Source organism: Poromitra crassiceps (genome assembly GCF_964638095.1).
Source record: "Poromitra crassiceps genome assembly, chromosome: 12".
In the NCBI taxonomy this organism is placed as follows: Eukaryota; Metazoa; Chordata; class Actinopteri; order Beryciformes; family Melamphaidae; genus Poromitra; species Poromitra crassiceps.
Window position 1 is genome coordinate 15,956,054 of NC_139632.1, and position 12,125 is coordinate 15,968,178.

General features: G+C 45.3%; 1 protein-coding gene across 1 annotated transcript in view; it reads left to right on the forward strand.

Annotated features, from left to right (window-relative positions):
- Positions 1-425, forward strand: part of insrb (insulin receptor b) — a gene marked incomplete at both ends in the record, with an annotated part of 103,137 nt that extends 102,712 nt beyond the window's left edge. The window contains one exon of the mRNA XM_083648137.1: positions 71-425. Within this exon, the coding sequence (XP_083504263.1) occupies positions 71-425 (355 nt within the window). The remainder of the gene's footprint in view (positions 1-70) is intronic.
- Positions 426-12,125: the final 11,700 nt, after the last annotated feature.

Sequence of the window (12,125 nt, forward strand, 5' to 3'; positions counted from 1 at the left end):
GGCAGGGAATCTACCCTCACCCACATTCCTGCTTAAACCCCTCTCTCCGTTTCTCCCCCGTCCCTCCCAGGCACAGCCTGATGCAGATGTGCTGGCAGTACAACCCCAAGATGCGGCCGATGTTCCACGAGATCATCGAGATGCTGCGGGAGGAGCTGCACCCAACCTTCCAGGAGGTCTCCTTCTTCTACAGCGAGGAGAACAAAGTCCCCGAGACGGAGGACTTTGACCTGGACCTGGACAACATGGAGAGCATCCCCTTGGACCCCTCCTCCTACTCCCAGAGAGAGGAGAGCCTGGGCAGGGACAGCGGGCCCTCGGTGGCCCTCAGGGGGAACTATGAGGAGCATGTCCCCTACACACACATGAACGGTGGCAAGAAAAATGGACGAATCTTATCGTTGCCCAGATCCAGCCCTTCCTAACATTTCCTGTTTCCTAGACGAACTTGTTTAAACCCCACCTCCTCTCCCATCCTAAAACCTCCTTCATTCCCTTGCAGTCCATTTTCTTTAATCCTTCTCGTTCCTCTCTCATGTTCTAATGATTTTCATTCTATTATTCTTGCAGAAGCCCTTCAAAAAAGAAACAGATCTCAGGACTTTTTATTTTCTCCCTCACGGCTGCCAAACAGGCACGCGAGGGATGCATACACGGTGTAACACTTTTTTAACCTCATTCACAACACATTGGACTTTCTATTACCATTTTACCTATCTATTGTTTTTCACTATTGCCAAGTTTCCAGGACTGATGGAAACGGAGAAAAAAACTGTGAACACAACAAACCTTAGACAACCAGAAGGCTGCTTATGCTGAACCTCTCAAGACCTTTCCCCCCTCCTCCTTTACCTTTACCAATCTGTCCCTCCTCCTCTCCCATACCTTTACCCGTACCTGTACCAATCTGCATTTCCGTGTTGCTTTGTTTTTTTTTATGTTTTTTTTTTTTTCAAGTGAAATCTTTTACTCAGATAGTGGCCTTTTTATAATGTGGCCTATAAACAAAGAGAAGTGTCTATCAGTGCTTGTACTTATTTCCTTTGAACAATGACTTAATCAGTTTGGAACAGTGGGATGACTCACAAAGACTTCATCCTAGAACAAACGTATATTCGTAGAGGATTTTATTTTGTTGTTTTTTTGGTTCTGCAGAATTCCAAACTACACACAGATTCATCGGGTGTTTGACGAATAGTTTTAATTTATTTGCTTTTATTTTTTATTTCTCTATCTCTTTTTTTTCTTTCTCAATTTTATTTCCGTGTCCTCACAATATGGCTGAAGGATATTTAAACAGTTAAGAATTGGACAAGAGAGTTCCTCAGACTGACCAATAGCTGCTGCTTTGATATATTTTAGTGGGTATAGAAATATATATAATATATATAGTATATATGGAATATTGGTATTTATGTATCAATATTTTATATATAATATATGGAATATTGATGTTTTTGTATATAGTTCATATTTGTAATATTTTTCATCAGAAGCTTTGCTGGTAAAATGTTTTTGTTTGTGTTTTTTTTTCTGGGTTTTTTATGTTCTTATTTTTCTAGCCCCAGAAATCACACTAATCTACCGTCAGTGCTCTCTGTGTCTTAGGCCTCCAACCCCCTTCTAGTATTCTGTCCATCTGGACAGGACAGGGGGGGGAACCCTAGAATATTGTCAACTCACTGCATCGTTTGTTTTATAAACCTTGTTCCCACTGAGAGCTGTCATTATTGGGAGGCCGCTTTGCAACAACACCACAATAACCAAAAAAGCTTTATAAAAGGGGAATGAGGTCCTTCTTGGTCGAAGTGCACCTGGCGTTTGTCTCTGTGTCTGCTGTTGCTCTGGTCAGATGGAGCTGGAGTCCAGGTCTCTGTGTCTGCTGTTGCTCTGGTCAGATGGAGCTGGAGTCCAGGTCTCTGTGTCTGCTGTTGCTCTGGTCAGATGGAGCTGGAGTCCAGGTCTCTGTGTCTGCTGTTGCTCTGGTCAGATGGAGCTGGAGTCCAGGTCTCTGTGTCTGCTGTTGCTCTGGTCAGATGGAGCTGGAGTCCAGGTCTAGGTGTGACGTTATCACAGGTCTATGACATTCGCGCGATTGTGTTTATTATCGGCGAGGTTAGAGAGCGTGTGGAGAGCTTGTCCTGGCCTAGTGATTGTACTCCCTCGTGTTAGCTTAGCGATATGCTTGTCAGCTCTGACGGTGCTGCTTGGATTAGGGCAGGGTGGGAAATTGACACCAGCCAGCAGCCAATCGCAGGTAAAGTGGAAGGCGTTTCCCGGAGTAGGGTCGGTCCATTGTTCCACCAATCGCCATTTGCCTGCTTTCTGATCAGTGCTGAGAAGCCCTCAGAAGCTAGCAGGAGAGCTGCAGCATTCCCTTCCTAGCTGACCTGAGATCCAAATGGAAAGTTTTGATTAAATTCACATGTTGCGGCCGACTAGGTCGACTAAATTTGCTGTGAACCTGCCCTCTCTCCTTCCTCGGTCTCCCAGACGATCCCCATTGGCTGTCGGGCCCACTGCTCAAAATCCGGCTGGTGGAATTTTCCACGTTTTGTGGTCGAGGGCTGGAGCAGGATCCGGAAAGTTCCTACTGTATTCAGAGTGCGAAGCAGGCAGTGGAGAGAGGGATGGTGGTCTCTCTCTTTCTGTGTGTGAGAAAGGGAGAGAGAGTGTGAGTGATTGTTAATCCTATTACTCTCCCTCCTATCACATGTAGTTAGGCAGTCAGTACACGGTGTACAGCAGCCATTTCACTCAGGTCTGACATTCCAGGATTTAGTTAGAACTGCTTGTTCCCCTCGTCCCCTTGTTTTGCCCGCCTGCTGGCAAAGCTAATGTCACCTCACCACACATGAAAGACTTTACTTCTTTATTCTTAAATATCTGGCCTTGGAGATACAGCGGCAGACACATTTTCCTAAACATTCATAGGAGAAAATTCGCGATTACATTTTCCAGCAGTCAAAATATCTTTGTTTTACCAAAAGGTTTGTCCGTTCTGCCGGGAATCAGAAACATTCCTGTCACCTATACCCTCGCAGCGCAAGACAAAGCTACAGATTGCAGGAGAGATACAGGCGGCCTCATTGCTGCTGACCCCGAATCTTTGTGTGAAGCCTCTTGAGATCATGAATTGGTCACTACTGTCACTCAGAGCCCAGAGGCTATCAAGGGTTTCACAACAGCTCGTCATGGATCTCCATGGATCTTCATCGTGAACCTTCTTGTCTCTCTCTAACCTCGTCTCGATCCGTCATCCACATGGACATGGGAAGTGGCAGTCAGGAGACAAGTGGAAGATAACATTCTGTTCTGAACACATAAACCAGTGTGGTAGCCAATCTAGCCAATCAACATTCAGCACTTATATAATATAGCCAAAGTGTTGGCGGCTTTCTGTCAACAACGTTAGAACCCACGGAATTGGAGTCTGCGAGAGCGGAGAAGCTGCCTCCATCTTTTACCAGTGCCTTCTCAAACCCAGAGCCACGTCCAGGCTAGCGATATTGGCTAGTGTAACACACACACACACACAGGCCTCTGTGCTCTCTGCATATTATCTCGTGGGACAGAAGAGGCACAGCGATGGGAGCTGCGTCTACATTGTGAAACTCAAGTTCTGCTTTTCGGTTTGGAGCGATGTATACGCTTTGCTAGGAGAGAAGAGTCTTCAGTGCCGCGTGGCGGTTTCTGTGGGCTTGTCAGCGTGCGGTTTGAACAGCGAGTTCACCCAGTGCTTTAGTGATGACACTGTGGATCGGCCAGAGTCTGTGCTGTCAAACCACCTTGTCGGCACCCAGGGGGGTGCCTAAAGGCTATGATTTACGACATAGATTTGAGCTAATTATTCTGAAGAGCTACAATCTTGGGCTTTTGTACTTTGTAAATAATCTGTCAGATAGTTTGGAAAATGAAAGTGGAAAAAAGGAGAAGAAAAAAAATCGGATGCCCCTTGATTGTGTGTACATGACCTTGACAAAAGAAAAATGGTGGACAGCTTGTCTCGACCTTTGACCTATGTTTCTTATCTTGTGGTGGTGTACACACGCATATGCAATTTCTAATTCAGATGGTGCCCATATCTTTGAAATACCAGATATCTTATTTATTTTATTATGATCATTGTCGTTGTATAAGAGGAACCCAGTTAGCTTTTTAGTCGAGCATTTTTAAGGTGTTTGGAGTGGAGCGATGTAAAAGCCTAGTTTGTTATTGTACAGGTGCAGTAGCTAGTGACGAGCAGAAGGAGCGTTAGTTAGTAAGTAATCGTCGTCGTCTTTGTGTTTGGCCAGAGTCTACCTCAGTGCAAATGGAGGAAACAGTCTAAAGAGCCTAAATCATCCCCATCAGTCACTCAGCATCCCATCATTTCAAAAGATCATGTTTTAACGTACATTACCAAAACTGCTGAATTCCTTTTCCCTGTGGTATACTAACCCCCTCCATCCGCCTCCTCCCTGTGTCCCGGGGGAAGCTCTCCCAACTTAGGAATTAGACATTTTGCCCAAGACCACTGCAGTATGAACGTATTACATCGCCCTCCATGTTTTGCTACTTCAAAATGCTCTCAGAGCTCATTGCCAGTCATATGTGAAACATCATGGTTTAAGCACAAACCTTTGAAGATATAGTATTATCCCTCTGATCCATGTATACCCACAGCACTTATCAAATGTAGTCAATCGGGCAGGAGGGTGACATTATGATGGGTGGTCTGTCCTTTTGATTCGTGCTACAGTTTACAAAATGACTCTGGAGAGGCTTCCCCCTGGGCGCTGGAAGCAGCAGCGCAGCTCTAGTGTGTCTACTGCCTGTTTCCCATCAGACTCCATACCCACCACCACCACCACCACCACCGCACTGGACTTTATGTAGTAACGGCTCTACTGGTTTCTGCGGATGTGACGTTAGCACGATGATGATGATGATGGAAGCGTCTTGACTCGACGCATATCTGTGATCACCTACGTGTGGCCAAGGCCAACCAAGCTATGCCCTGGACACTCGTGCTCTTTTAATCACGTCTAGATCGACCGCTTGTGTCGTCTTGTAGCACCAATGAAGCCCCGCCTCTTGTTATTGTCTTTCTCTGTCTCTCCTTGGTCAAAAGTCAGCATTCAAATCCCAAGGCCTTTCCAAGTTTCCTCCAGTCTTTGTTGATTTGTTTGTTCTGTTTCTCTGTTCTGATGTTGTTTCCCGATTTTGTTTGTATGTATATTTTTTCTACTGTGAATATCAAGAGATAACCTTTATTTTCTGTCAATGCCATGGATTGGGTCTGTTTTGGCGGATCAGGACTCTGACGTCTGGGCTGGTCAAAAGTTTGAAAGGGGAGGACTTCCCTCCCTCTGTAGAGGAGAGCTGGACTGGGACAATCCTGTGTGCCATAAGAACTATTAACAGACATGAAATCTAGATTGTAACTTTCGTCTCAGGGAGACAGCCTGATGCTTTGTGGTTGGAGGAGAAAGAGGATGAGGAGGAGGAAAATCTACCTACCTACCTTTTATCGACTCTGACTGAAGCGCAAGTTCTCAGCGTCCTTGCAAAAAAGATGGAGATGTTAAGCACCCTACAGCACGTTTTCAACAACAAAACACCCCTGTCGTAAATCGAACCCCCCCCCCCCCCCCCCAAAACGACATGATAATCAAGATCAGGAATACATCCTCTTCTCCCCCTCATGTGATGTGGGATGGACTCCCCCCTAGCGGCTGGATGGGAGCGTTGCAGGTCAGGGGTGGCGAAGCAAACAGGGCCCCGACCCATAGTGCCTTGCTCAGACTGACCGCCCTCCTGATCCCTCCCACCCAGTCCACCACCCAACACCCAGCTGAACCATCACAGACTGCCACATCTCCACCAATCACTAAAGAGGATGACTCCCCCTCCAAAAATTAAACAGTTCTGTTTTTTTGATGCATTCTGTAAACAGGAGATGGGTTTTCATTAGTTGTAGCTGCAGAGAAAAGCAAACATTCTAACTGCTTGGCGAGATAATACTGTAATTTGGGATTATATGAATGATGATGTTCATGGTTTTTACCAAAAAAGAAAAAAAATGAACTTGTGTCTCTACTCTGCTAAGCTCTGGCTTGCTTTGTGCATGGAAATTGAACCATCTATACCAGCGGATAGCTTGTTAATTTGATGCTAATTGATTTTGCTTCTCGGCAGCCGTCATCGGTCTGTTTTGACAGCGATGTCCCAAAGCACATGTGAAAAACGTCTGATTAGCAACAAAGTGATTGCATGACATGCTGGGAGCATTAGAGTTCCATTTGAAATGCATTCAGTTGTCCATCACTTTTTTGAAAATGAACCGATTGATAAGCTCCAAACTGTAGATAGCAGTAGAATCCCCCCCCCCCCCCCCCAACCCGAGAAAATGAAAGCACTTGATTTAGGAAAGTCTAGGTTTGTTTTGTTGAACTCTGACGACCTAAGAAGCGGTTGGACAGAGCATGCTAGTAATGCAGTGCAGGGTGAGAACAAAGCATTGTATGTATTATTGTTTTAAAGAAAAGAAAAAAAGTATTATTTTTTAGCCAAAATAGGGAGGGCAAATACAATTACTTTTTCTGACTGTAAACTTTTACTACTCTTGTACATTATGAATTTAACATTGTTATCAATGTGTATATAACTTTTTTCTAAATAAAATTTAAATTTGATCCTCCCCCCCCCCCCCACACGTTCATGACACTACCCCACTACACAGAAAAGAGCAGAGTAGAGTCTGTCAATGTATTTAACGGGAGCAGCACAACTCCGGTCTGAGAGCGTCACCCTGTGTAACAAGACATATGTGGCCTAAAATGTTTCACAATGAATCCCATGCATGATCTGAGTGTTGGTCATGCATTTGAACCCCCATCCCACCCAGTCACGGCAGCATGTCATCCGTCAAGCCTTTCCTGTATCACAAATATCACCTATCGCAAATGTTGCATGAAATTGAAAAATGTCACTGTTTCTGACAAGTGGAAAGAGACTGTTTAGTTTGGAAATGTTTTGTTTTTTTCCCTTTATTTTTTTGTGAAAAACTGGAAAAGACCACTGCACATTGTTTGAGGAAGAGAAAACATGAGTGACGAAATCCTGAATAAGCTAAGAAGTGTCTTTACCAGAACATCCCAGTCTGATGCGGAGACTGTAAAGCTGGCAGCGCTGAAGCGCCTGCCTGGCCCTTTTGTAACGAGGCTGTATGAAGACGAAACGCCTTCCATGAATATGAATGATGTACTAAATATTGTCTGTCAGTAGCATGATGATGAACTGTTTCTACTTGTTCTTTTATTGATGAGAGACACGCACCACTGTTAAAAATAATACCAATTTGGCCAATTAACGAATCCCCACGAGGAACGATTTAAGTCATGCAAATGTTCTGTTTTGTAAAGCTCGTGGTAATGTAAGGTGTAACAGTTCTGGACTTTTGGGATAGTATATTTGTCGGGGGTGGGCGGTGGGTCAGAATGTGAGGTCACGGGGGTCAAAGGCTTGAGCCCGAGTTTTTTTTAAAGGGGTAGTAGTGTGAAGTTTTTGGCAGCATCTAGTGGTGGAATAACATTAACATTTGGCAGAAATGTTAAATCAATCAATGGAATTGTATTCAGTTGGTTGCAATCTGCAACCTCACCACTAGATGCCACGAAAAACTACACACTGCACCTTTACGACGACAGAATCGATTCAGTCCAAGAACAGCCTCTTGTTGGAGTTTTAAGGTGTTTTCTGGCTCGCCTGTCGGTCCAGTGGTCTGCTCCAGTTTACACAGCAACATCTTGTATTTGTCTCTATCCTGGCCCTTGTGCTGTATGTTGTTTATTATTGATGGAGTTGTGTCTGTGTTGTCCTCGGTTGAAGTCTTTACCATGGCTTTCTTTGTGTTCCCTGATCGCTGCTCCTCCTTTCTCTCTCTCCTCTCTCTCTCGGTGCACATAGGTGGTCCCCAGAATGCTGTGTGTAGTCTTGCAGGATACCTCTTTTTATTAAGCGTAATGTCATTTATTGTCAATGAGATATGCTGATGTGTTAATTGGGACACGTGTATACAATTATGTTGAAACATCGGTGTGTGCACGGACGGCAGGTGTGTAAAGTGTGTATATGTCAAAAACCCAGCCCACATCCACAGAGATTGCTTCATCCCTCACACTGGATCCAAACGTGCCATTATCTTTATGTATCACATAGGCTATATCGTCATATTCACAGACACACACATACAAACAGAAATACATGCATATTGTACAGGATCAAAAATGTGCCATGACTAAATAAACGCTTGACAATTTATTTTTTCTATGTTTTCAAAGGAGAGCCAAGCAGTGACATGTACAGAAAATGTTGGAATGATAAATAAAAATCTTGCTGTGTGTAAATTATTCAACAATTAACTGTTTATATTAAAATTATGAATAAAATTATTGGAGAATATGTGTTTTCTCGTCAATCATATACATACATAGTATAACTGGCAATGATAACACAATTACAACTTTACTTATTGGCATGGGGGTTTGCCAGCTGTTCACACCAGATATAGGCTACACTATATTCAGGGGTGTAGTGCATGATGGAGGGTAAACGCAGTTTGATATATTGATGGCATTTTGCCTTTTCTGCATAGGTCTGTCAGAAGAGATGAGGAATTACTCAGATTTACAGTAAATGTCATGACTTTTAACTATTCATTAAGAACACTGCTACATTCTAATATATTGATTTTCAGCAGGAAAAAGTGTTTATCTCTTTAATCACAGAATTTTAGAAACAGAATTACTTGTCTTTTTTTCTTTCTTGTTTACCCTCACCATACGCTGTAAATAATTAACTATCTTTCAGATTGATGTACCATAACCAAAAATATACAGTGTGGTAGGTTAACAATTTTATATTTCTTTATTTTACATAACGAGGGAATGGATTTGCTGAACATTCATGCTCTTTTTCAGTACTGCTTCTTTTTCACACACTTTCACGCTGCAACCACAGCCTTCTGTTTGCCACTGAAACACTCTATCAGTGCAAAACAAGTGCCTTGCCAAAGGGAACTATGACAGTAGTTGTTGAGGGAGGTGAACATTGTATCTCGTTCTCTTTCCCTGACCACATTTTGCCCACCAGTCAGGGATTTGAACCTGCAGCCCTGTAGTGATAAACTCATGCCTCTTCCATGGTGTCTGCCTCTGCCCCCTCACCTAATCCCCTACCTCTGCTGCAGTTGAAGCTAGTTTCCTCTTGAGCGTGCTGTTGGGTCTTCTTTTGATACTCCAACACCCCCTAGATAGATAATGCGATTTTCAGAATGGGTTCATCAACACAAAATCATCTTTTGAGACATAAAACAAGGGGACCAGCAACACTGTTTAACAACGTCATATAACCAATATGTTTATGGGCAAATGGGCGCGTTGAGGAGGTTGGTCCTCTCGTGGCCATGCAGGCTGGTGAGCTGCAGCCAGAGGTGACGCAAGGCGGCCACCGGAGATCCCATGGCCCTCCCTGTGTCCTCCGACACACACTCCAGCATCTTGAAGATGTAGTTGGAGCCCCGGCGTAGCTCGGTGAACATCTCAGGCTCGGGGGCTGCTTGGACCTGGTCGATCAGGAAGCCATGATACTTCAGCAGGATGGCCATGGTGTTGGCCATGGAGGCCGCCTGGCCTGCCGCCAGATAGGACTTCTCCAGGAGCGAAGCAGTCTCCCTGCAGGCTGGGGAGGGGAGCAAGGGCTTCCCTTCCTTCTTCTGGCCTTTTATTTATTTATTTTTTATTTGACCTTTATTTAACCAGGTGAATTGTTTGAGAACCAGTTCTCCTGGAAGCAGATGGTCCACCACAGCCTTCTCCAGTGGGGGAGGATGTTCATAGCCCGATTGGGCCCCTTCCACGATGCTAGACCAGCACTTAAAGCGTCGGATGGGGGCCTCAGAGGAGTAGGGCTTGGTCCAGGATCGCTGAACCCTCCGCTGCACATCGGGGCAGGCTGCACCGTAGCGGCGTCTCAACGGCGCGGAAGTGGGAGGCGGAGAACATGTCCTTCTCGACGGTTAGGGGCATATAGGCCAGTCCCAGTCGAGGGCAGAGACAGCCCTGCAACTCGACAGTGCTGCTTTTTTTACTCAAGAGTTCCACTTTCTACTTCCTGGAAAAAAACTGCTCCATTGGAGTGAATGGAGATGGCGGAACTCTTCTCTATCGGCGTGGGCGTGGCCCAGGCATTCAACACACAGCATGTGCGAGTCCTTGGCTGACAGCCACGTGACGCGAGATTAGCCACGCGCCACATTTGGGGGCCGCACAGGCTTCGCCACACTAGCCATCCTGGCGAGTAACCCAACGTAACGTTCCAATTTATCCTTAACTTCGAAATGGGTAACAGTCTATCCTCTTCTTTTTCACCTTGTGGGTACACTGAAGCAAGCGAGTTATGACAATCCACGGAACGTGGCAGACCGAGCGCGCGTAGGCGGCCAAGTAGCCCTGACTGCAGTACGCAGATCGGGGAGTGGCTCAACCTCAACGTTTGACTCATTTGCATCGACGTTTGCATCGGATATTCCTCTTCACTTCACGTGAAGACTCTGGTAGGAGCCGGCTTTTAGACCTAGACGTGAAAATGGCACAGTGTAAAATGGGAAATGCGTGACGTTCGCCGGGCTGTTGAGGCTACATTCATATAAGCATTAGACAATCGAATAGCCATCATCTGAGTAATCTGCAGGAAAGATCAACTGATGTTTAATTAATGAAATATTGTGTTGCTTGTGTTTGTTGTTGCTTGCGTTTGTTGAGTAAAACAGAAGATCAGGATATGAAATAACAATTAAATGGTAAATAACAGTAAGCTATATAAAAAAATCTGATCATTTGTTTTGGGCCGGTCTGGGCCAACATTTGTTGTTGAGATGAAAAATTATTTAATTTTGTCTTGTGGATTTTAATTGCTGTGCCTTTTGTCTATTCTTTTCCCCTCTGATATATAGAGACACCTTTTTATTACCATAGATGGTGAGGTCACTGAAATTACTAAATGCAGGGACAGTGAACTTGTCCACTGTCCCTTCTGTAAGTAGTACACGGGAGAAAAGCATATGGTTGACAACCATATAAAAGGCCATTCCACAGTGAAACACAAAGGTGCGGAACTTACATATTACACAAATTAATTACTTAATATATATATTATACTATTTTTTCACAAGTATGAATCTTGTTCCCTTCATTCCTCTCTTACAGAATTCACAATGATGATGAAGGGAGGTACGGTGATGCAGTGGTATAAGCACTATCGCCTCACAGCTCGAAGGTCGTGGGTTCGATTCCCACCTGGGACGAAGTGAACGCTGAAGGAATGCGTGCCCGTCCGCATGTCCTCGAGTGCCCACCGCCCGGGTGGGGTCGTCAAAAGGGCCTTTCTGTGTGGAGTTTGCATGTTCTCCCCGTGCCTCCCGGGGGTTTCCTTCATATAGGAACCCCCTTCACAAAAACATGCAATATCCTGGTTGCTAATGTGGTTCCTCCTCTGGTCGTTAAGGGCGCCTGTTCGGAGGGAGGGGAACTGGTTGGAATAGCGTGAACCTCCCACGTGCTATGTCCTACCGGTGAAGCTTCCTCTGGCAGGTGAAAAGAAGCGGCTGGCTGACTGCCCATGTCTTGGAGGAAGCATGGAGCCAGTCTCGGCTCTCCCCAGATCGGCAGAGGGTGGAGTAGCAACCAGGATTGAGAAATCAAGTGAGCACTAATGGGGGATAAAATGGGATAAAAAATCGGGGGGAAAAAAAAAAAAGAATTCACAATGATCAAGTGTGGCCTAAGTTGTCGGACGGCAACACATTTTCATTGCTGCTATTGTGCAGCAACAATTATAAATAGAATGCAATTTGCAAGGCATTTACAAATACACCAGCTCCCATGGCGCATCGCAGCTTCCATGGCACCCATGCAGCACTCTGTGGCCCCCACACAGCCCCCATTGGCCCCCGCTCAGCATCCAGAGGCCCCCACACAGCCCCCATTGGCCCCCGCTCAGCATCCAGAGGCCCCCGCTCAGCATCCAGAGGCCCCCGCTCAGCATCCAGAGGCTCCCACACAGCACCCATTGGTCCCCGCTCA